General features: G+C 36.9%; 3 protein-coding genes across 9 annotated transcripts in view; 1 reads left to right on the top strand and 2 right to left on the bottom strand.

Moving 5' to 3' along the window:
* Tsp26a (Tetraspanin 26A) overlaps nt 1-11436 on the bottom strand; it is a 125956-nt gene extending 114520 nt beyond the window's left edge. The window contains exon 1 of one of the 4 annotated variants that reach the window (XM_071708177.1): nt 10790-11436. In XM_071708177.1, the coding sequence (XP_071564278.1) occupies nt 10790-10879 (90 nt within the window). In that variant the 5' untranslated portion in view covers nt 10880-11436. The remainder of the gene's footprint in view (nt 1-10789) is intronic. The other 3 variants (XM_071708176.1, XM_071708175.1, XM_071708174.1) reach the window with 3 other exon arrangements.
* A 4544-nt stretch (nt 11437-15980) lies between these two features.
* Nucleotides 15981-16900, top strand: Mrps24 (mitochondrial ribosomal protein S24). The gene is made up of 3 exons (XM_071708173.1): nt 15981-16137; nt 16305-16485; nt 16563-16900. Exons 1-3 carry the CDS (start codon nt 16111-16113, stop codon nt 16850-16852), a joined length of 498 nt encoding a protein of 165 aa, XP_071564274.1. The 5' UTR covers nt 15981-16110; the 3' UTR covers nt 16853-16900.
* A 253-nt stretch (nt 16901-17153) lies between these two features.
* The window catches only part of Twin (CCR4-NOT transcription complex subunit 6-like twin), a 152176-nt gene continuing 144420 nt past the window's right edge, over nt 17154-24909 (bottom strand). For all 4 annotated transcript variants that reach the window (XM_071708169.1, XM_071708170.1, XM_071708168.1 and 1 more), the window contains one exon: nt 17154-24846. In XM_071708169.1, coding sequence (XP_071564270.1) covers nt 24770-24846 — 77 coding nt within the window. In that variant the 3' untranslated portion in view covers nt 17154-24769. The remainder of the gene's footprint in view (nt 24847-24909) is intronic.

Here is a 24909-nt window from a genome sequence, read left to right as displayed (position 1 = left end):
TCTCCTTGCAATCTCCCTTTGTAGACGTGATAGATACAATTTTATCGACTCAGGATGAAAGCAGTCCGATTGCATCCTGCCGTTTTCGCGGACTCCGGCTTTGAGGCCGTCCTCGCTTGACATTAACATAATTCCGGAACAGGACGAGAAAGAGAGAGAAAGGGGGAGAGAGAGAGAGAAACACAGAACGCTTTGCATTCGGTCTGTACCGTGAACTATTCCGGATGCCGCGATGCGGTCGTATGTGCACCTTTGTGCTGCTGTAGCGCACGACCGGTGTGTGGCCTTTGATGTTCGCGATTCCGGCAGAATGCGCGAACACTACCACTGCGACGTTCCGTTTCAACGCATCCACCGCGCGTGCATCCCTTAGAATGCCATTATCTCGCTCCTCGCTGCCTCCCAGAAGACTTCTCGACCGCGCATCTCTCCGACGTCAGCGGCCGCTCGCTCGCTCCAAATACCCGAAATTCGTCCTTTGTCTTTCAAAGTTCCAGTCGTAGCTTCTTAATTCTTAACGCGATCTCGTCGGTATAAAACTCTCGAGCCACCCGGCGATTACAATCGATATATATAAGATCTTGCTGATTTTAGATTTCAATTTACGATTTCGGAACCGTAGCTATAGATTATGGCGGATATTTTTTATAATTTTTATCATTTTTATTAAATACATAAAAACACATCCTTTTAATACTCCGCTTGTTTGTTCTATTATCTTAATTACATGTAAAGAAGTGTAGTTATCCTAAGTATAAAAGATAAATAACGTGTATATGCATATTACAGTTGATATGTTGCGGGGACATTTATCTTTTCATTAATTAATTTAATTAAGCGCGTTTAATTAATTCACCAGACATGCAGGTTCATACCAATTATTAACATTGATATTAATGTATTTATGTTCCTTGTTGTTCGTACGTACAGTAAAACAATAATTTGATTTGTTTACCGTATTAACTGGAGATTCAATTTCACTCAATTAGTTCTAGAATGCAAAATAGAATTATTGATAACCGTAACGTAATTCGAATGCATGCCTTTCAGATGATTATATGCGCATATATATACATATATAGTATATATACATATGCGCAAATATACGTACACATATGTATACTTATGTGTATAAAATAAATATAATTATCAATATTATAAATATATAATTATTTATACAGGGTGTTCCAGGTCAGGTCAATAAAACTTCAGGGTCTTATAGGAAATTAAATTTGGAGCAAAAATGTTCCTATCAACATAGATCCGGAAACTTCGTTAAAAAGTTATAGTTAATAAAAAAATTTTTTAAATCGGTTTTTGGATAATTTTTGAAAATAACTAGCTATTAATTGTTATACTAAAGCGAACGCTACGAATGTAGTATTTACACAAAGATCATCAGAAAGGTGGTTTTTCCCAGTTTCTGCTTTTTTTTGTTGTTTCGAGCTTATTTTCTTTTAAATGCCTTATCAGAATTAAATAAAATTGGTGTAATTTAGTTTATTTACTTATCAGATTAATTTCGTTACTTTTTTCAAATAAACGAAGGGTTTTGAAGGGTTATTTTAAAAAATCATCAATAAAACGTGATTTTTCAAAGTTTATTAGATATATTCAACAAAGCGTTTTCGGACTTATATTTATAGGAACTTTTTTGTTCCAAATTCAATTTCCTATAACACCTTGAAGTTTTATTGACCTGACCTGGAAATACGAAATATAACTTTAAAACTGTATTTTGCATTTGAGGCCAGTTTTATGTGCGCCACCCTGTATACGTACAATTAATATAAAAAAATTTGCATTCACTGTTGATGATCACTGTCGTACGCGAGTCTTGTATCTTTATTCGTAAAGAGGACTCCTCGCAACGTCGTTTGTCGGGTTAATGCAGTCTAAGTCGCGAGTAACGAGACGACTTCCGCTTCCGCGGCTGCACATGCGGCGCAACGACTTGAGAAATATTAGGGAAGGGAAATTATCTCAAAATTCTTCTCTCTCGAGAATTTTGCAAAGGACACGCGAGAATGTGTGCCGCGGTTTTATTCAAGCGCCGGCGGACGGAGTCAAAACCGCTTTAACGACGCCTCTCGCGCGCGCACGCTTGTGTGTGGCATAGTTCTTTCGCACGGTGGAGTCTCCGGTCGCGATTACGTCGCCGTAGGATATACAACGAGGAAATTATATTCCTCTATCATATCTCGCACGACGTTTTGAAAAATTAATTTACGGCTTAACGACATATTCTTTGTCTATAACTTTTAGAATCTACTTTCGTGGAAAAAAAGCGTGCGGTTTGCCTGGATAGTTTTTGAACAATTAGGATAATTGGCCTGTTCATTCACCCGACGAATTGACAAAGTTTTGCTCTAACATAAACGAAGGGGTATCGATGTGCTTCACGGATCGAATTTGGTCAGAGTTGTGGACGCGCGAAGACGGGAAAAAAATTACGGTGACAAATTCGTATCCGTCGCGTTTAAGCCACCGCGGAATGGGTCGAAATCACTCCACATTAATTGTCACTGTCGAACCGCGAAGAGCCCGGGGCGAATTGACGAGTGCGGAGCGGTTTGCTTTGATCGTCGTGGTATATGTCATCGTCGTCGTCCCGAATGGAATTCCCGCAGAAACTCTACGCGTACCTACTGCGCGCTCTCTTCTCCATCCATTTGCCATTACCGGAAGTTCGTACATCCTGGCAGGTAAAGGACGTATCGAATGAGGAGTCGCGTCCAGAATCCCTCCGCGAATCTCCGTGGCATGGTGGCCGGTTGCACTGGTTAGAAACCGGTTGTACGAGCAACTTTTGTAATGAGATTCCTCAAACGCCGCCGACGGCGATACAGAACGGCGGTGAGGGCCCGCGGGTGAAGGGAGGAAGTTGGCAGGGACGGATCTAGGGAGTTCTCGGAGAGATTATATAGCTGAAAGCTCCAAATGTATCGCTTCATAGAATTATCAGTTTTGGGAATGCTTTTGAAGAAATATATAAAATCGTTCTCTTATATATTTCTCTAGCTGCGAACCTGGGAATATGTAAGTCCGAAAAGTCACTTTTCCAAGGGAAATCTGTGGCGAATCGTGTATTCGCGTAAAGAGATCAGACTAAAGAAACAATAAGTATGAGTGAATTTATTCAAATAGAATCTTGTACATACAAATAACTATAGATATGAATAAGTTCCCTCACTTCGAGGCAACTCTATATATAAGACAACGTAGAGATCCTCAGTGTTAAAGACGTGTCTCTATTTTATTACAACGTGCACTCGCTGCATTATAACCTTGTTTTCAAATAAACATAATTTAGATTTAACTCGATCTGCTTCATCCTGTAAATTCTATGTAATTCTGATTGTAACAACATATAATTTCGAGATATACAATTAGACAAGGATCATAATTTTGAAACTAGCTTTGAACTTATCGACTCTTTCTTTCACTCTTCAGAATGCATCGGATAGGTATGCATCGAGATTTTTAATGTAACTGCATTATATGGAGGGGTAAAAGTCATAGTGGCGTAAGTCAAATTTTTAAAAATATAGACTCGTGTGCATAGATGCAATCTATTCAATATATAAATTGCATTTATGCACACGAGTCAATATTTCAAAAAATTTGACTTACATCACTATGGGTTTTACCGCTCCATATATCTCTGAGTAAAATGTGTGTAAAAAGTGTAAAATTTCATTGCGTGTAATTCTTTCTTCCGAGTATATATAGGAGTATAATGCTACGCGAGGTGGACGTGGACAGACTGACGTTTTCGCGAAGAGCAGTATCGGCGTTGGTTTCGTGTGGTCGGGCACCTCGGGAATCACGCGGGACACGCACGGGCTCAGCGGCCGTTCACACGCACGGGAGTGACGTGTAAAAGCGGGAGAGTGCCGTCCGGCGCGGCGCGGCCGCGGCCGCGGCGGCCCGGAGTCATCGTCAGCCGGCAAGGCCAATCATCTGTTCGAGGGCAGCCATGCAGAAAGCGCGGTGAACGGATTCGGCTCGTGAAATATGCCGATCTCGTAGCCGGATTCCTTTTCAGTCGAATACGAGAACGCGGCTGCCTGCTCGCGGAGACTCGGACGTTTTCACCGAGTCATTCGGGATCCGCCGAGCGATAAACTTCGCCTACGGAATCGTTAATTTTGATTTAAATATTTTTCGACGCTTTTTATTGAATATTTTAACAATTGATATTCAGAGATTCGAAAAATAATCTCATCGAAAATTGAAAGTGGAATGAGATTTCGGGGTCGATCCTTTTTTGGCCGGAGAGATTTAACTAAAAAGGCCAACTTTTTTGTTATGTATCATTTTTTAATGGTAAAGTTTATTTAGTTTACAACATCGAGAGATAGAAAATAGTTACCTCATATTTTTCGATCTATTATTTAGGCGAGTTATTTTTATTTTTTAAACGGAAAAACGGAATGTGATAAATGATAAATATAATACATAGAACACATATTTCAATAATCTGTCGCTTGCACAGTTTATTTTCATTTTCCGGATAGAATATGAAGAATAAACGATGTAATATAATTTGTTTCTCCGCGAATTTGCACGAAAATAAATATCCAAACCAGCCACTGAAGCGGCCACCGTTAATTCGAGCGAATTGCAACGGAACTGGACCAGCTGTGCAAGCACGATAAGCGCAATGACTGCATCAATACGATATTGCGACGATATTAACCAAATTGGAGATGCAAATAGCAAGCAATCAGAATAGGAGCATCGGCCGATAGCACGGTTTAATCGCGAAGATGAGAGAAACGTTGGAAGGAGCGTCCCTTTTTTTTCTTCCCTCGCGACTCAAAGAGCGAAAAAGGGGCGAGCGGGCGGAAAATTGCGTTACGAGTTTGTTACGGGATTGTGAACGACGATCTCGGAGGCGCGCTCACGTCCAACAAGCCATAAATGCTTCGCGCGCGGTATTTCATTTTCCGCGCGCCAACTTTACGAACCGAGCGGCGCGACTCGGGTTTCCGTTCGTGCGAGAAAAATCATTCTGCCCTATCGTGGAGGAAGAACTCTGCGATGAAATTATTTGCGCGACGGTACGTGTCGTTATTATTTTTCAGCGACGCGTAAAAGTTTTACGAGCCAGTGTTGCGCGAAACGTGCGTTTCTCTCAAAGCCTTCTCTCTCTCTCTCTCTCTCCCTCTCTCTCTCCCTCCCTCCCTCCTCTCCCTTTTTTCTTTCTTTCTCTCTTTTCCTTTTCTTGTCCCTTTTACATCTCACCCTGTATAGACAACGGGGAACGCTGGTAGTCGTCGGGTTAACTCGCCGCGACTTCCGAACTACAAAACTTAGGACCCCGACGAATGTCTGTAAGTTCACCGAAAGAATATCAGGACCGTACTGGCGAAGTTGTAACTTTTATTAGCTCAGAGCGAGTCGAGAATCCTGATTCAACCAATTTCGCGGATTTTCACGTGGTCGCGCGATACACGACTGCATATTAATTGTAGCACTTTCCCCGCGAATAAATATATTGCGTTCGATTTCCAATACTATATAAAATATATACAATACAAAAATTTCGACGAATGGATGATTATCGTTATTGGTCATTAGCGCGAATATTTATAGATAATTCTCAAATTGGGCAATCTTTTTTTTTATTAAAAAAAGAGATGAATAATTAATCAATACTTATTGTTATCGTATAATGTACGATAAACAATAAATATGTAATTTTTTAATATACTGCATTAATTTCGAAACGAAAATAAAATCTCTCATTTATTTTAAGTTTATTTATCTTTAATATGTTAAATTTTTCGTTTAATGGCGACTATTTCTTTTGTGCAGACGCTATTTTACAAATATCATTTTCCACTCGGTTAAAATGTACCGCGCACAAGAATAAATTGCGATCGCAATTAATATTATTTTTCATACTTTTGTTCGCGATTCACGAAACGTATCTCAGACGAGCGTGGTCTTTCGCGGCACGACCGCTACTTAATTACACGGAATGCTTGGCAGGAAGAACTCTCCACATATCACTAGGCCAGTGCTACATTTCGCGAAAACCCCCGAACCAAGCCAGCCGCCTGGCTACGGGAAAATCAATAACACCTTTAATCCGTCCCGGTGAAATAAGCTCGCACGGAGTTCATTACCGTACGGTTACTTTAACCCAGTTAAGAAGAACCCGGTCGGCTTGGTGCGACCCGCACGCGTATTTTTCACTGTTCGGCTGGTTCGGCATCGCAAGACGTAAGCGGTTGTAATTATTCGCTGTTAATCGGCAAACATTTATCGAAGAAATAGGGATGTCAGACTTGAACAATTTTTTATTTACGATTTTGTTACGTGTTAATGCCTGCGAATTTATGCAAGGTCCGCTCTTTCACCTCGATTGCGACGTTATTGACATCTTTTCGTTGATAACAGGTCGGAGTCTCTATATCGAGGAAGACCTTAAATCTCGCGTCTCGCGTCTCGCCGACAGCGCGTAAGGCTTACGCAAGTCTCCCTGAGAAAATAGGATTTACTCGGAAATTCATGATGCGACGGGCTCAAGGCACGCCTATTTTACGGTACGTAAATCAATTTGCGAAACGTGGTATAACGTACATACGTTGCGCGGATTCTCCGTGCCGCACCACGCGTACACGAAATAAAATTACGATTTGTAAACAGGCCGTGTGTCGTGCGACGTGGCGCGACAATGCGCGCGGCCAACGTGCTCGCGGTATTGTTGATCTATCGTGCCCATTCCGTCGTGCGTGCGTTATCCATCGGCGCGGCGCGGCGGGCGCTGTAACGGCCGCTCGATCAAACGGAACCTAAATCAAAGGAACGCGGCCACGACTCGTAAACGGTGGGAAACGGAATCCCGAATCTGTTTGAGACCGGCTCGTATCATCCCCTTTAAGGTGGTAGACAATCTCGTCAAGTAACAAATTTATCTTTTTTTATCAAATTAAATATTTAAGAAATAAAAAACTCTGAGTATTTAAAACATTGGCACATGATTCTATAGGTAGTCTTTTATGATTATTTTAAAAAAGAATAATTAAAAAATATTAATAACAACAGGAGTTATTGGTAATGAAGGAAAATAGCTTAGTAGCTGGTGGTGGACATGAAATCTCGAAAACGGCTCCGATTTTTTTCAAAAATTTTTTATAAGTTGAAAATAATATCTAAAATGTGTCGGAAACAGCATTTCGAAAAAAATTCTAAAAAAAATATTTGAGTTGCAAAAAAATATAAAATTGCATTTTCTTTAATAAAATTGAAAAGAAATTTGTTTTTGAAATTTTGCTTCCAACACATTTTAGAGACATTTTTTTAGGTCATAAATCGTTTTTTAATTTCACTGAAAAAAATATTGTTGAATGAAGCTCATTGACTTGAAATTCATTGATACAATAAACTTTTAATTGATAATATAATAATATGACATTGAATATTTTTCATTAACAAATAATTGGATTCATTAATATAACAAATCACTGTTTATTAACCCTTTGTAACTCATGTTATCAAAAATAAAAAATATGACAACTATTTTAAATTGATTTACAACAAATAAATTCATGATTTAGAATGTTGATGGAAACTTTGCCGGTTTGTAACAGTAATGTCACCAGGAGTTACAAAGGGTTAATATACTGTACTCAAGTGTATCATAACTTAATGTAACATTTAATTAAACCAATGAAAAAGTTCATTCTTCCAATGAACGTGTTCAGTGGAATCAAAAAACTCATTCATTAAATGTGTATCATAAAATTTCATAGAAGTGATAAAATACATTCATCATATTAACGTATTATTTTATAAATTAATAAAGTTTGTACATTGGCTCAATAACCGAATTCATTGAACCAATGTATCGAAATATCGAAGAAAATCGTATGCATGATTCAATTACATTATTCATTGACTCAATAAAGTCTTCCGTTATTATAATAAATCCATGGCAGATTTTTCAATGTACATATTTATTGTTACAATGAATTGTAGTAATAGTTTAATATTCAAATTATTCTTCTAAACCTAAATCATTATGACAATAAAATAACTCATTGGACCAATTTTAATACATTTTTTATTACTACAATGAATGCCTTTATTGCATTCATGTACAGTTTTGGTTCAGTGTTTGTTTTAGATTTTTTTGTTACTCCGGAATCACCAGCTACTAAATGGAAAAAACTATTTTCCTTTATTACCAATAACTTTCGTTATTATTAATATTTTTTACATTAATTCTTTTTTTAAATAACCATAAAAAATATAGAATTATGTGCCAAAGTTTCAAATACTCCAAATTTTATTATTTTTTTTTATTTCTTAAACATTTAACTTTAAAAAATTTATATTTTTTCGCTTGTCAAGGTTGTCTACCCTCTTAAGCATGCGAACGTCGCGCACTGTTGATATACGCATTGATTCGCGTATTTTTTCTACGAATTATCATTCGTGTATTATTCATTGCTCTTCCGACTTCAATGCAGCCGTAAATGGACAAATCAAGAGCAATCCGAGTGTATCGAATCGTGCTGAGATCCCAGAAGTAAAAGAAAAAAGAAGATATTCACACACACGTTTTTACTTTTTACTTTTTTTTTTCAAGTTTTCGAGTTTTTGCTAAAACGAGGCTGACTCTCCTTATACGCCTTGTAATTAATGCACACTCGTTGGAAAAATGTGCAGACCGTAACGCACACGTTCACCACTGCACAGCGCCGTCGCGGTCCTTGCAATTGGGACACCTCGCGGCGCGGCGCGGCGCGGCGCGGCGCGCGCGAGCTGCATTGCGGGTCGTTCGCGGCGTTTTCCCTGCAAAAATGCAACATCGCGGCCCGCAAATCTCCCTGCCGACAAACAAGTTTATCACCGTCGAAAAAAAAATCAATCCTCTCGAAGCACCATTTCGCTTTTATCCGAAAGCTTCACGGTAAATTTGAACGAGCCCAAGTCCCGTATTTACGCGTCGCGTTTAGCGGTGATCCACTAAATATGCCATCATATTTACCTTATAATCTGCCGATAATGTTATTTCAGACTGAGGATCGAACAATCGTTTAGCGCTCAAGAAACCCGATTTATCATGATTAGAATAAATATGTAACTAAATCTAGTTGATTTAGTTGTATTTTAAATTTGTGATTTAAGGTATAATTAGATTTAATTTAATTTTTTATAAGAGAATTAATAATTTAATCATCAATTTTGCTTATTAGCACCGACAGAGCAAATCATAAGCTACCGATTGATTCTAATGATATTTCAATCTCGATGGAGACAGATTTGAGTTTGAGCTTTACGTGTCTACATATCGTATGAAAAAGCTGCCTAATATACCGTAATAAAGCTCAGTATTATAAATGACTCAGCTTACATTTACGTTAGGAATCTGTTATAGCGACAAATAAGAGCTTTGGTTGTAAGGCATGATAATTGATATCTGTCTAACTGTCCGATAGCGTTTCACGTGGAAACTCTTCGACGTGACGTGATAGACGTAATCTCATTCTACTAGCAAGATTCCATTGTGAAAAGGCAGAGGTCTTTACGAAGGGTTGGAGGGACGGAACGAGTGCTTCGCGCGTCAATGACTTTCCCATTTAACATCATTATAAGATAAGAACGCGCAAAGTGCAACGACGCACCCTAGATCGAAAGACGGAGCGACAAGTATAGTACTTCAGCCGAGATTTCGCAAATGTGCTTACGCAGAATCAAGTCCCCCCCCCCCGTGCATTTTCTTGTTGAATGTACGCAGGGTGTAGCGTTTGCTACGATCTATCAAACATTTTCAAACAATCTGTATGAGCGTTATTAAACAAACAACGTGACACACTTCATTCGGACGTTGAAAAAGGGCTCGCATGCAACGCGACAGTAAACTCTCATTGCGATGCAAACAAAAGCGACCCGGGAAGGCAGCGCAAATTTTACTCCACCTTGAAAACATTGTTTGCTCACGTTACACTTTTCGCACTGGCACACGGAAAATTAATAACGACTTTGTAAAGCACGAAGCTTGTACAAATTAAAAGGAACTTCATTATAGAACTCCGTTTACCGAACTGCTTTACAGCTACCAAAGCTCGTCTCTAGCTCTGTGCCATTTCCTTTAATGAAGCTATGACTCTTTCGGAATTAACGTTTGAAAATTCCCAGGGAGATAACGTTCGAAATATCGCGAATTCTTTCGAACTAACGAGATTTTATCTTAGGAGTGTCTCAAGATCGTGATTTTATCTGAGGCAACATCGTCTCGCGGAAGATAATATTCGGATTTTCTTCGAAGATGATATTCGAAACGAAAAGTGGAAACACTTTTATTATATACGTATAATTCAAACCCAAGCTATCGCGACTGTACCTACTCAGAACTTGGTCGATTCAGCTGTTATTGAGATTCGATAATTTAAAGGTCTCTCAACTCGTCGGCTCGCGTATAGATACACGATCTGTGTCTCGCGTTAATTACCGTGTCTTTTGAGACCCTTCGACAGTAATGTTTTCGAGATCTGTTCGGACGTAACGTCCAAAATCTTTACGCGACACTGCACTGGGAGAAGTTCGAGAGATTCGTTTGGAAATAGCGACCGGGATTTCTTCGGGCTAAGACTCGAAACTTCGTCCGTTAAATGTTACGGCTGATGAAGCTACGCGGAGTTCTAACTTGCTGAGAGTTCTCTCGGCGATGAGACGTGCAAAGTTTTCTTTTCGGGGATGACGGACGTCATCCCCTTGTCGGAGGTGAATGACGTCCGTCCGTCCGTCCTTAAAGTGTCTTGGTACTTACCCAAAACATGACGTTAAATCCAAAGATCACGTACTTGAGGCAGCAGCTCACCTCGCTGGTATCCCTTCGGTACTTCCGCACGGCGGGCATGACTGAGAGACATTTATCTATCGGTCGTGCGAACCCCACGCATACGTGCCGCACAGGCACAACACACCGGGGCGGATGTGCACGCGTGGCAACGAAACGAAGGGGGGGTCGAGGGGGGGTGGTGTGGAGAGCGCCGGGGTGGCACACTGCGTAATTCACATATACAACCAGGGGAGAACGAGGAGAGTGCGCACCTTCGGGAGAGTCCGATCATAAGAACGTCGACATGATCAAAAGCGAAGAGGCGGTTTGCGAGGGGGGCAAAGTCTCTTTCGGTCCCTCCGTTTCGTTCTCCGTTCTCGGTACCCCTTTAAGCAATGCCCGCCGCGCTCTTTCTCTCGCTCTCTCACTCTTGATCTCAATTTTGATCTCTCTCTCTCTCTCTCTCTCTCTCTCTCTTTTTCTCTTTCTCTCTACCCTTTTCTCTCAGGCTCGGTTGATCAGCTGATCATAGTATCGCACCGTACCGCAATTACGACTACGGCCATTGTCACGTTACGGCGCGCACTGCTCGCAGCCGGATCAACGAGACTGCCAGCGAGTCACGAGACCGCCGCCGGCCCCCGCGCTGCACATTGCGCGCTCCGCCACCCCCGTGCGCCATCCCCCTCCCGTCGGACGTCTACCTCTCCTCCGTCGCTCCGAGTGCTCCGACACCTCGCGCTCCCACTTTCGAACGACCTCGTCGCTCCCCCCCTCTCTCTCTCTCTCTCTCTCTCTCTCTCTCTCTCTCTCTCTCTCTCTCTCTCTCTCTCTCTCTCTCTCTCTCTCTCTCTCTCTCTCTCTTTCTCTCTTCCTCGCGCTCGTGATTCTCCTCCTCGCGATCGACCCCCACCCGGTTTGCCGTTCGCCACCCTCCCCCTACCCAATAGTTTCCCCCCCTCTATCCATCGCTCCCTCAGCCAGGGCCGGCGCTAGGTATTCATGAAAAAAGCACGTGTTTGTTTTAAGGGTTTGCAAATATCACAGTATGGTATTAAGTGGTATTAAAAGGAATTCAAAACTGAAAGTTATTTTCTTCGTATTTATTCATTATTATTTTATCGATGTAAAAAATCAAAAATAAATTCATAAATTAAAGGTATTATAGAAATATAATAATGATCGTGCAATAATTTTTCTATCGAAGGACATTTTGCAACAATTTATATTCTTAATAATAAGCACTTAATATTCTGTCGAAGGCAAACTTCTCCCAAATCGTAAATATCGTAAGATAATCGAAAATATTGAATCCATAAAACAGAATGGATCATTAAAATCTGAAAAAAAACCTATACGATGAAAAAATTTTTAAGACCTGTTTTCAAGATACAAGAGAGGAAGAAAAAGTCAATCCTGTTGTCTTCTTTACGTTCTCTCTCATTTCCTTTATCTCTCTCTCTCTCTCTCTCTCTCTCTCTCTCTCTCTCTCTCTCTCTCTCTCTCTCGTCCTTTTCTGTCACTCGATGGCCTTCTGTCCCCTTCTCGCTTCACTTTTCTCTCGCCCGACTGCATCCTTCGTCGTTTTTCTTTCATCTCTCTCTCCCTTCCCACTCGATCTCTCCGCTCTTCTTCTCCCGCATCTCTTCCGCTCTCTTTATCGTTTGACGTCCTTTAAGGTCTCCATTAATGCCCTTTTGCGCGTTGCGTGTGCGCTTTTTCACGATTTCGTACCTCTGCTCGCGCAATTCTTACAATTTCCATACAAACGCCGAGTTTGCGATCCGGATTGAGACGACACGAAAATCTTCTTTGCGCCACGTACGATATCCATTTTTATACATAGTTTTTCTCCTTATTGATTTATTACGAATTCGTATGTTCCTCAATATATTTACTTCTTTTCTTGTTCAAGTCCCCAATATTTTATGTGAAGTAGTCTTATGTATTATATATTTTTTGGATTATTTATTTTTTTATCTACACATACGCCGCTAAATACATGTCTAAATATAATACTGTATAAAAGTTTCATGATATAATATTTTTTTATATCCTCGTATGGTGGCGTGACAGCTCGTCTTAGGACATTACGTGAGCAGTTTTATCAGAGTAATCGCCCCATGTTAATGATGATGAATTAACTTATATCGTTCTATCTTATTTAAATTAACGCGAAACAAGTATGTACAGCCATTAAAGCTAACGATATCTATTTTCGACATCCAGTGATCGTAATTGTCAATATTTACCTGGGTTTTTTTATACACTGGAAGTATCTAAATACGTATTTTTAGAAGAGAAACGGCTATTTTTTATTTCATTCACGAATTATCGAAAAACTATTTTTATACAGTGAGATCAAATAAAAACCGATCCAACCATCGAAATTGGAAAGAAAGGAAGGATGAATTATTATATGTCACGTCACGTATACTAATTATATAATATATATTTTGAACCATAAATTTTATACTATCCTTTTTTCTTTACTTTAGGAAAATGAGAATTAAATAGTAAAATGATTTTTAGAACTAAAATGTGTTTTACGTGTATGTGTACAACTTTCTGCAAAATTCTCACATACACGCACATGCATATCCCTTTGTTTCTTGGGTGCAGAAATATCAATAACGAATGGAAACGTGTTACCTTTAGGGCCACCCTAGAATCGCGTACTCTCCTCCCCCCCTTTATACTTACTATGTTTTGCATATCCAACTCCTCTATAGCATCTTGTCTTTCTCTCTCTCTCTCTTTTTAGCCACCCACGTTAACATTGTTTGCCATCCTTCGTCCTCTTTTCCCTCTCTCCCATCTCCCTTCATGCTCCCCACATTTTCTGGCGTGCGTGCAACTACCTGCTATTTATGATACGCACATGCGCCCGTTGAAGCTTCCGGAGGGGAGGCTATGAACTGCGGTGGACCTCCTCTTGCGAAATTTGTACGAAAAAAAATCTCCCCGGAATCTCTCCTAAAACATACGCTTCGTTCTTTATTATAAATGGTCGATCACATGCATGCACGCATATTTACATATAATAAACATTGTAAACGTTACGCAATTAAGATCAAAGTAATTAATTCAAAAGAGTGCCTCTCTATTTATTATATAAATATGTATTTATATCTAATATATAAATCTATATTTATGTATTATTAACCTTTAGAGGCCGGGGGTGGTCGAAATATCGACCACCCAAAAAACACAATCTATTTGATGTTTTCGGGCAAAATTTGTGTGTTGAATAAGGGAAAAATAGTAAAAAAAAAAAAAACTCTTCAAGTCCTTTTCCCGGCCTCTAAAGGTTAAATATCAATAAATACATATTTATATATGTATTTAAAATCTCTAATTTTATTAAAACTGTCGACTTTTCTTCGTTATTGTGAAAGGTTTTTATGTGAAATATAAATACACAAAGAATATGATCAATAATTTTATGATATATTTTCAAAGAAATTTAATCTTTGATTCTAATAATAATCTTTTATTACATGTTTTAGATGCGTCCCTGTTTCAGGAACGATTCTGACAATCGCAGCCAGTTTCTCCGTTCTGTCTATTCTCCAGCCGGCTTAGTGTTTCGCCGCAGCATTATTTCGGGTGGCGAATGGGGAGGTGGGAGGGTGCGGGAGGGCGAGGGAAGAATTCTTTGTTACTTTGTGAAATCGCTTAAGCCATTAAGAGGGAAAAACGTCGGGAAGCGCTTGTTCCTCGCGGAGAACGAAACCAAAAGCCAATCGGCGATTTATCTCTCTCGTTCTTTATACTCTTCCTTAAGGGGATCCTATAGTGGAGGCCGAACTTCCTCGACGTCGGTAATGTCAACATTTCTAATCCTGTTTTCTATGTTATATATCTATATCTGTCCTTGTCTAACGAGAGGCATCTGTCCTTGTTTCGATTGCTGCGCCATCTCTCGCTACACGCCATACTGCTCTTCTTGTCATTCCGCATGTATATTTGCATGTGTAAAAGTTAAAACAATGACACTTTTTTTCTAGACTTCTATCGTAGTTGTAATTGCACGATATTGTTCTTCAATGTTTTCCCTAGAGGGCTAGATTCTCATTTTGTATATATAAACTGCAGTATTTTTGTATAACCAAATATTGTCGTCAGTGACAGCTCTATGTGCCCAAATTTTTAATTTTTTTTTCGTTTTGAAAGTTAAAACCGATCTAGCCCTCTACATTTTTGTGCGTACTTTAATTCTAGACCAAATTTTTGCAATTCCGTAAAGCCAATTAAAAGTAGTTTTGTTTTAACTAAATGTCGGTAATTACTGCCACTATAGGATCCCCTTAAGGGGATCCTGCAGCACAGATTAATCTGTGTTGTCATCCTGCATCCGTATTTGCATTACTAAAATAAAATTTCGATGGATCTTTTTTTGTACGCATTGAATCTTACTTCTACTTGCACGATATTATTCCTACATGTTTTCCCAAGGGAGGATGATAAACATTATGTATGTATAAACTGCAGAATTTTTGTTTTAAGCAAATGTTGTCGTCAGGTGACAGCTGTATGTGCCCCAATAAGTAATATTTTTAATTTTTTGGTGTTTTTGATATAAAATCGCGTTTGTTACCTTAGATTTTTGTGCGGACTTTAATTCTGTAAAAGATTTTTGCAATTCTATAAAGCCAATTAAAAGATCCATCTAAAAACGATAATGTCGGTAAATCATACGGCTGCAGGATTCCCTCAAGAATATAACTTGTCCGCATTGCCGCGCTTGTAGTTGTAATTAAACTGTATAACGATTATTTGTGAAAACTATGACAGACGAGTTGTAGCAACAGTTAATTTATCCAGCTTCCTTCCGGATCATAGTTATCCTCAATGCAAACGAAACGCAAGCTGAAGAGTGAAATTAATTAATAAGTAAAATTGGAATCTCTCGAATTCAAATGTTAAGAAACTTTAAAATCGTAGAGTTATGCATTTTAAATAAAATTTAATTTAAATCTAGAATTACAATTTTTCATTAATTGTACGATATATTTTAATTGTGTTAATGATGTCGAACGTAAAGCTGTCAAAAGCAGCTGCTATGATGTTATGACGTTTTCTAAAACGGTTTCTATTTAAAAACATATATGCATTTGAAATTCGAATATACACAAGCAGGCAACTTCACTTATCACTGTGACCGCTTCAGGGCTTCAGGTGGCGATGTTGGCAATGCTGGCTGTGACGTCAACTTCTGTTGTGTTGTTGTAACATCGGAGCAAACAGAGCCGATTGTTTTGTAACAGATTAATATCGAAAGTTACACTCAAGAATTGCATAGCAAGATGGTTTTATTAGGACACATGAGAAATGTATAAAAATTTGCCTCCGCAAGTTGTAGCTTAATCAATTAACTGACGAATATTTTGTTATAACCTCTCTAGCCTCTCATCAGCATAGATATCAAGTTTCTTGTTAAAAACAAAATTATTAGGAAGATATATATAGTAATGACAATGTTACTGTTGTTATTCCTCAGATATTACCGGCCGTGCAACAGACACTTAGGCAAAGGCATTTCCACACGAGCACAGTAGTCAGCAAAACGCAATCTGGACGCTACAAAGTCACAATCAACAAGGACAGGCCACTGACGTATGAAATGGCAAATCCGCCTCATTATCTCGCTCACAGAAAATCCTGGAATTCTTGGAACACTTGTATGTTGTTCTTTTTTTAAATGAGAAATATGTATTTTGGTCTCTCGTAATTTTAGCAAGTACATTGATCCTTTTAGCAAATATAAAGGATGGCAACAGACCATCTGAGACAGCCATAGAAGATATGTTCATTCGACAGTTCATGACAGGGACGTGGCACAACTTATTCGCGAGTGAAGTCATCATTAAGCGGCAACACAACATTATTAGGATAGCAGGAATCATCACTCGTGCTATAGCGCCTTACAAGATATATTTCTTAACTGGCTATACCGAGGAACTCCTGAGTTATTGGCTTCAGTGTCCGGTTAAAGTGGAGTTGGTCACGATTGATAATAAAAAAGAAGTGATATTTAAGTATATATAGAAACCAGTATATGTAAATATAATAATAAATTAGATTTCTGTTAATAAACCAGACTTTACAATTTTTATGTTTTACCATCGATTCTACGTAACAAAATATTTTTTAACAGCATGTGACGTGACTATGTTATAATTTTATTGTTTATTTATTCAAATATAATTTAGTAATTATAGAAAAATATATGAGAAACACGTACGTGTACATAAATATAAATCTACATATATGCTACTGGAATAGCTAAATAAATTAATGTTGCGTAGCTCGTTTTCTTCGCGAGGATGCGGTAATAAAATTTCAAACATTTGTTTTGTCTTTATTTCTTGCATGTCATCCATTTATTTTACTTATAATAAATCGTTACATTCGATCATGACTCAAACGCAGCCCATATACAATCATTGCATCTTTGATAGAATAGAAATCATACATCGTACCACGAAAGGGTTACGCAAGTAAAACTAAAAAGGATATTCAAGAGCAGACAGAGCATTCAAACATGACACAGTGTAATAATGTTATATATTCTCTATTGGAGACCACATTCTCTCTCCTTCGTTATATGCCTTTACAACGCTTATGTATTCATCCGGTATTCGATCAGGATCGTGTAGCTCTCTCCTGCTGCATTTGTACTTTTATTCATACGCTTCACATTGAGTCATTTTACATGGATGTCCGTGATAAAGAATATTATTACTTGATCTCACTCTATATTTCCCGTGTTAGATAATAAATCATTAATCAAATTATTATAATTATTATCATTAAATAAATTAAAATTATTATTTTATTTAAAAAAAATCGCGTAGTGTGCATACAGTTGATATTAATGTGACGATGTAATCAGAACTGTATTAAGTAATTAAGATAAAATCACTTTCTCATACATTATTCTGGAAATGTGCATCGGCAAAACAAATTAACACATTTTATAATCGTACATTAATACTACATATAAATTAAACATATTACATATTACATATTATTTACAATGTAACTTATAAAATAATGCGATGTGAAGTTGAATTCCAAACGTAAGTAAGATTATTTTTATATACATAATAACAATTTTGCCGTCTAAAGCTTTACTTTGTACGTGAATCAAGTAATAAGTCTTCCGACAGGTGAGAAATTTTTGATACAAATGATAGATTCTCGGAAGAGAGAGAGTGAGAGAGAACTCACACGAAACCCGATTGAAATTACGAATTTTCAAACGCGGAGATGTAATTGATCTTAGATGATGGACGCAACAATTGTGTTCCAATGTCTACGAATTTTTTTTGATCGCTCTTTTTATAAAAGTACAGGCTGAAATGTGCTGTGCTCGTCTTATCCTTTTTTTTTTTTCATATTCTAGTACAACTTAGTATTCTTAACTATGGAAGTCAAAATTTTGACGCTATATCGCAATGCTATATAGAATAACTTTCTGATTCAATGCGCTTTTTTAAGTAAAAAATATAAAATTTGGAGTAGAACCGTACATCGTGTTTCATTAGAGTAGAGTATATGTCACTCAAAATTTCCGGATATTAATTAAATGTTGTAATTTTTTATCGGATGCTTTAATATTTATTGTTACAAATAAGGCGTGTTTACCAAGTAGCGATATTCATAAACATTATTTATTCATTAAAATCATGTAAAATTATATTGTAATATTATATTATGATCATATTATTATATATACATATATGTATATATGTATCATATAATATATATATATACACACATACGTATATATTATATATTATATTTTTTTAATTATTACTATATCGATACTAATAGTATACATAATAATGCAATATTATATAATAACAATATTAATAAAATTATTTGTAATCATAATTAGAAATTTTTTAATAGCCGGAAATTACAAATAAAGATACTATAAGTAAAAGAATTTACTTACGGTACTGATTTTGACAAATGTTTGCAAAAACTATAGTGAATTTACGAGATCGACGATTACGTATTATTCTATGTCAAATTGCGCGTACAGCGTCCCTTCTTTTATGTTTATATATTTATATATAGATATTCTTAAATCGTTATATGTAATGTGCCCATGTATTTATGAAAGAGAATCGCGGGCATTAATCCTACTTATATCAATCGAAATTATATCGAAAAGTATATAGCTAAATACTCGAAAAGCAAGAGAACACAGCGTTCACATTGTACAAGACTTTAAAAAGTCGCTATATCCATTGAGTCAAGTAAAAATACCTACTTAATATTAAGTAATATCTAAAAAGAGAAAAGAGTACTAAGATTTGAACGCGCTGCTGTAGGAGCTCAGAACATTGAAAATTAATGTATTCAGAGAAACATGTTTAATGCATCATTTCTTAGAAGCTTAAATGGTGTTTACCCTCACTAATTTGAGTTAAAGCAATTTAGCGGCTTCTTCTTGACAACGTATAGATAAAGATTACGTTACTATTACGTTACGCTACAGAGTTTGATGAATCCTTATTAATCGCTTGTTCGCTATCGGCAATGATACTAGTTCAAATCGACGTTTCATTTGAATTCGGATTCTCAGAGTTTGTTTAGAGCCGTGTAATATAATACTATGAAGCTTACGGACTTTATTGCAAATGCTATCATCGCAAATGCTATTGCAATTTCCGCAAATACAGTGTCTTAAAATGTATCATTTCCGAGATTGTACATTTTACAGAATGGAATGGAAACTTTTGATACTTAGAGTATTGGTAAGAATAAAATTACTGTCTCTGTGAGATCATACGACTACACAAATTACAATTCCATATACTTGTTGCAAATAAAAATAGAGAGTAAGTAGACCAATATAAGAGTTCCTTATGATAAATATGTTTGAAGTAATCCTTTTAATAAAATGATAAAATGAGACGTAGGCCAATAGCCTATCACCGACACTGTAAGAGCACTACAAAGCATTTTTTTTTTTTTTTAAATTAAAATCCGTAAAATGAGAAGGATAGTCCGTTAGAATTATCCGTTTATTGTCAAGCTTAGATAAATATCTTATTCCTCGCTAATAACGTCATTTATCAACATTTATATTATAGAAACAAATGAATACGTTTGTTTCCGAACAAAATTAATTTCAACGATATTGAAATTGCCAGAACAAAATATTGTGTCAATCTACTGTTGCAAAATCTGGGTAAATTTTACGATTTAAGATAACAATAAATTCTATTTCATTTATATAGATAGCATACCCAATTAAAAAATATCGTTACGATAATTCTCCAATTATTTAATTATTTGAAAGTATTAAATTAAATCGAGTGTGCCGTGATACTTTGTAATGTAATTACGATTACAATAAACTTATTCAGAGAGATATATAGATCTATTATATCTACTTTATATAATACGCGTCACGCATTATTCCAATACGATATCTAGAGCTTTATTAGCGGAATCGTTAGTATTACGCGCATGAAGTTTTCTTGCGAACAACGTCGATAAAAAAACATATGTACAATCTACCGCTCGAGAAGGGGCGGGGTGGGAAGAGGGAAGGAAACTAAAATCAATCAGGATTCATCAAACTTTCGTTACAGTACATATGCATAATCCCCTTAAAATGTCGCTATATATTGCCTTGCAGAAGAAACGAGAGAACACGTTATCCTATAATTATAATGTTATAGCGTAAAATTTTTCTCGTGTTACAAATTCATCGTTAAACGTTACACCTTTTCGCAATGATTTTCGCGTGTCGGTCGTGCGTGATAAAATTATTCTCATTGAACAATTAGCGTTCTGAGAAGGCGATGATTTCAGAAACGACGGAGTAGCGCGATAATATTATACCTGTAAGACACGAATTTACATTGATTGACTCAACGAATTCAGTTGATTACAGATACCTTTCGATACATCAATATTTCAATGGACTCATTGACCGATTCTGAAGATGAAGCTGACAAATATAATCAAATATCCCTGGTAAACATCATTACAACATGAGAATTAGATTACTGCACATACGAGGGTCGTCCAACGTTTGATTATTTAAGTTACAAATTTTATTTAAATATAAAATCAATATGTACAAGTGATACAACTGACCTTGTTCGCAGATATACCTAAGACACTGAGGCACTTGTTGTATCAAATGACTACCACCTGTTCACTCACCTGAAGAGGTTTTTGAGTGGGAAACGTGTCGTAGATGATGGCCAACTGATTAAATAGATTGGTGATAGACTTTTACGATGAAGGCATCTTGAAACTAGTCGATACAAGTGCTTCAATGTCTGAGTGACTACGTGGAGAAGTAGATTAAGGAGAGTTGTATCACTTGTATATATTGATTTTGTATTTAAATATAATTTGTAACTTAAATAATCAAATGTGCGTTACTTTCTGGACAATCCTCATATTTAAAAAAGTAGACATTCTCTTATTCAAGTGCAAGTCAACTGCACGAAATATACTTCTCGCGAGGTATATATTTTTTTTTCATAAAAGAGATCGATTTGTCAGTTTTTTTCGATTTGTCTTTCTACCATGTTATTAAATGTTAATCTCAAGGGGATCGGCTAAGAACCGTCGTTCTGCAAAATCATCGCGTTCGACGAATGCGACATGAGTGCTCGTGTTACCTATATAAGTTAAAGTATATATTATCTGAATCATTAATCTTGTCGAGAGCTTCCGTTACTTCAAAGCTAATATATCTGAAATACTATGGCGTGTAGGCGGCTTCGCGCGACAGCCAAAAATGCATGAGAGCACATGTGTGTTTGTGTTACCCGACTTCCTTCGCTCTTCCTCCTCCGTTCACAAAGCAAAATGTGCCGCTGTATGTGTGCCGTACTTTGCACGTTTATCCCGTTCTTCGTCATCTTCCTCTTCTTAATTTTTTTTAAAATCATTTTACGTAAACGATTTTATTTACTCGTCGGCGACCAATCGGACAAAGTCCCAACGCTTGCTTTCCTATTCGCACATATTACAATTAATCATTACATTTACCCTAAAAACGCAATCCGTGTATCCACGTATTTAAAAAGAATTGAATAGCGATCAATACAACGTATACACCCATGTTTTTTTCCGTTTTCTTTTTTCTTCGCTAGAGTAGATTAGGAGATAATTACAGAGAGTGATCTTTTACGGACGAAGCGATGAAAATACCCATGCGATCTCGAATACTGCTGGTAAAATTGTTGGTTTTCACAGCCGCTTCTCGCGTTGTGTCCTGTAATTGTTTGGAGGAATAAATTTTTTTTGCAAAGAAATCGCTTCTAATCCGAAGAATTTTCGCGCGTTAATGATCGCCAAATCCGCCACGAAAGATATACCATTTACCGCGAAAGAAACATAGGTACTTTCATGCTGCAAAATACATTTCCACACTTGATACACTAGTTAAGAGACATTACGAATTGTACTAATTTTCTTTTGCTACGTGATACATTATAATATTAAAAGAGGAGCGAGTTAAAAATGATCATTATCGTACTTGTTCTTTTCCTTCTTTTTTTATAAGATAGCAGAAATTAGAAGATTATCCAGATATTTTCATCGTTATATTATTATATCGGAGAAAAATCCGCCATCTCTCATCCACCTCGTTCATCTTTGTTCCGACGGTTTTAAATTAGGCCCAGAGCAGCCGGCAATTGATTTTAATACATCACATCATTCGCTTGCCATGTGAAAGCATGCATAATACAAAGAAATATACAAATACCAAAGAGATATGCCGCCTCTTTTCTCGAGATAATTAAAACTATAGCGTAATTACCTACTTTATACAACATTTACTACACACATGTCTTTGATAAGCTAATCTTTTACTTGTATAATTCAGTTGTTGGAATCTCGAATTAATGTATAAACTAAAACCCCTTCGCTCTTTTAAATGGAAAATTTGTTATGTTTTAGTCATCGATTGTGCCGCGTATATAACGAGATCAATTTACTATACTACAATATTCATAAGATACTCATTTACGAATAGTAATTTGTGCATGAACTTACGTATCTTTCCGAACGTATTTGGTACCGTTCACGTTGATGGTTATTCTGCTTTATGAATTAACGCGACTATAATTACATTGTTTATCGCACATTATAAAAACTTAAAAAATATTTTTACGAGATCTGCGCATATACAATTGACAGACGAAAAATTTAAATATTTTTACATCTTGGTGAATAATTTTGAAAAAGAAAGAATTATGAAATATATAAAGCACGATATTCATTTCTGTAACGCAGTTACAGAATACAAATATATGTATCATATTGAATTATTTAACACCCATTATGTGTTCTTTAAAGCAAAGATGAAGCTATATATTAATTGCAAAATCCCATTGTCATATTTACAACACATACATAAAAAAAATTATATCTACATAATTCTTAATATAAGGATAATATATTATTGCTGTGAGAAATAAAATTAAGGAATATATTACATACAGCAATATTAAAAAAGTCCTCCTTATTTCGATAAAACTTTTTAGTGAATCAGTGTATATCTGTGTAAAGTGTTGTAAATATAGATTGCACGTTTTAATCATTTGCATTAAATAAATCGATGAAGAATAAAAATTGCAAATAAAGTTTCGATCAATCCGGAAAGAGACATTTAACGTGCAAATACGTTTGCACTGCGATCATGCAGTCAAAATATTGACTATTTTACAATATTGTTAAAAACTGCTAATAGATTTTCTAACGGTAACTAAAATAATTAGAGTCTACCAATTTTTTCTTTTTGGTAGCTGCGCCTAAGGATAAGCAAGATGTCATGCGAATAGAAATGCAGTGGCGGAAAGAACGCGAAGACGTTCGCGCGCGAATGTATGGAAAAAAAAAAGAATATTCCCTCGTGTTCCTCCGGAGGCAACTGAATTAACAAGTAGTAGATTTGTGATATAGAGCACATATACATTAATAATCAGACCCAAACGGATACCTAAAATGTGTGAATGTTGAACTGATATCTCACTTGACATTATGACAAACGTGTATGATGAACATCATTACATTATATCATACTTACAAATACACCCGCTACAATATCGTCTATATGTTTTCTCTTGTTCTCCTTATATAACATTACCATATTATATCAATATATACGTGGCCAATAAGAACAGATTTGTACTTGCATTGAAATTGTTTTAAGTCGATCACTCCAATTACTTCGCACAGCCCAGTATAGCATGTATGTTTTCATTATCTTTTTTGTTCTCATTTTGTTTAAAAATACAATTTTTTTCTTTTTTTTCTCATTGTGTGGATGGCAGCATTCTTATCAAAAGGTTGGCTTGGAGAATGTTGTAATGACATTTAGGAAGGGGCGAAGGGAGATTTCCTTTAAAGTATGTGTCTCTCTCGCTTTCTCTCTCTCTCTCTCTCTAGTACATCACTACTAGTTTCATTTACTAATAAATGTGTGAATTTGTTCCAATTGTGTTAAATGTCGATATCACAGAGGCTTCTTGATCGGAATATCGTCGTTTTCATTTTCTTTACTTTTTTTGTAGGAAAATAGGTATCTACACATATTACGATGGTAAATAGAGAGGTTACAATAATCTTTAGGCGTGTGGGAGTAAGATAGCTCTTAAAAATGCAATACACTATACATGGGCTAGCTAAACGCATTACAACACAGCTCCCTTCACCTGGTCGTTAGAATTGTATGTTCGTCGGTACCTCGTCGACAGCGAGCGATCGCTGTTGATTGAATGTGCGGCAATGTATGGAGTATTTGTGTGTGTACGTGTGTAACATTCGCTATTGTAGTAAGAGTAATGCGAGTGATATTGCTAGAGCCAGAAGTAGAGAAGAAGTGATGCAAATCCATTTCCCCCCCCCCCTTTTTATCTTCGTTACTGATTTCTCGTCTTCTTACGGTTACTTGGGCCTAGATCGCAGCGGCTGCTACCTGCGTGAGATCAAACCGTTGCTTGTTCCTACTGTCGGTGTCATCTCTAATTCCACTAACAGAGGAAAGTGATCTGCAACAAGAAACGAAACGTTGGCGTCATCCTCATTAGCGGAATGGAGAACGATACGAAACA

Source organism: Temnothorax nylanderi, unplaced genomic scaffold, assembly GCF_030848795.1.
Source record: "Temnothorax nylanderi isolate EJ_2023f unplaced genomic scaffold, tnyl_v1.0 TNYL_tig0065_pilon, whole genome shotgun sequence".
Taxonomy (NCBI): domain Eukaryota; kingdom Metazoa; phylum Arthropoda; class Insecta; order Hymenoptera; family Formicidae; genus Temnothorax; species Temnothorax nylanderi.
This window is presented reverse-complemented; position numbering and strand designations above follow the sequence as displayed.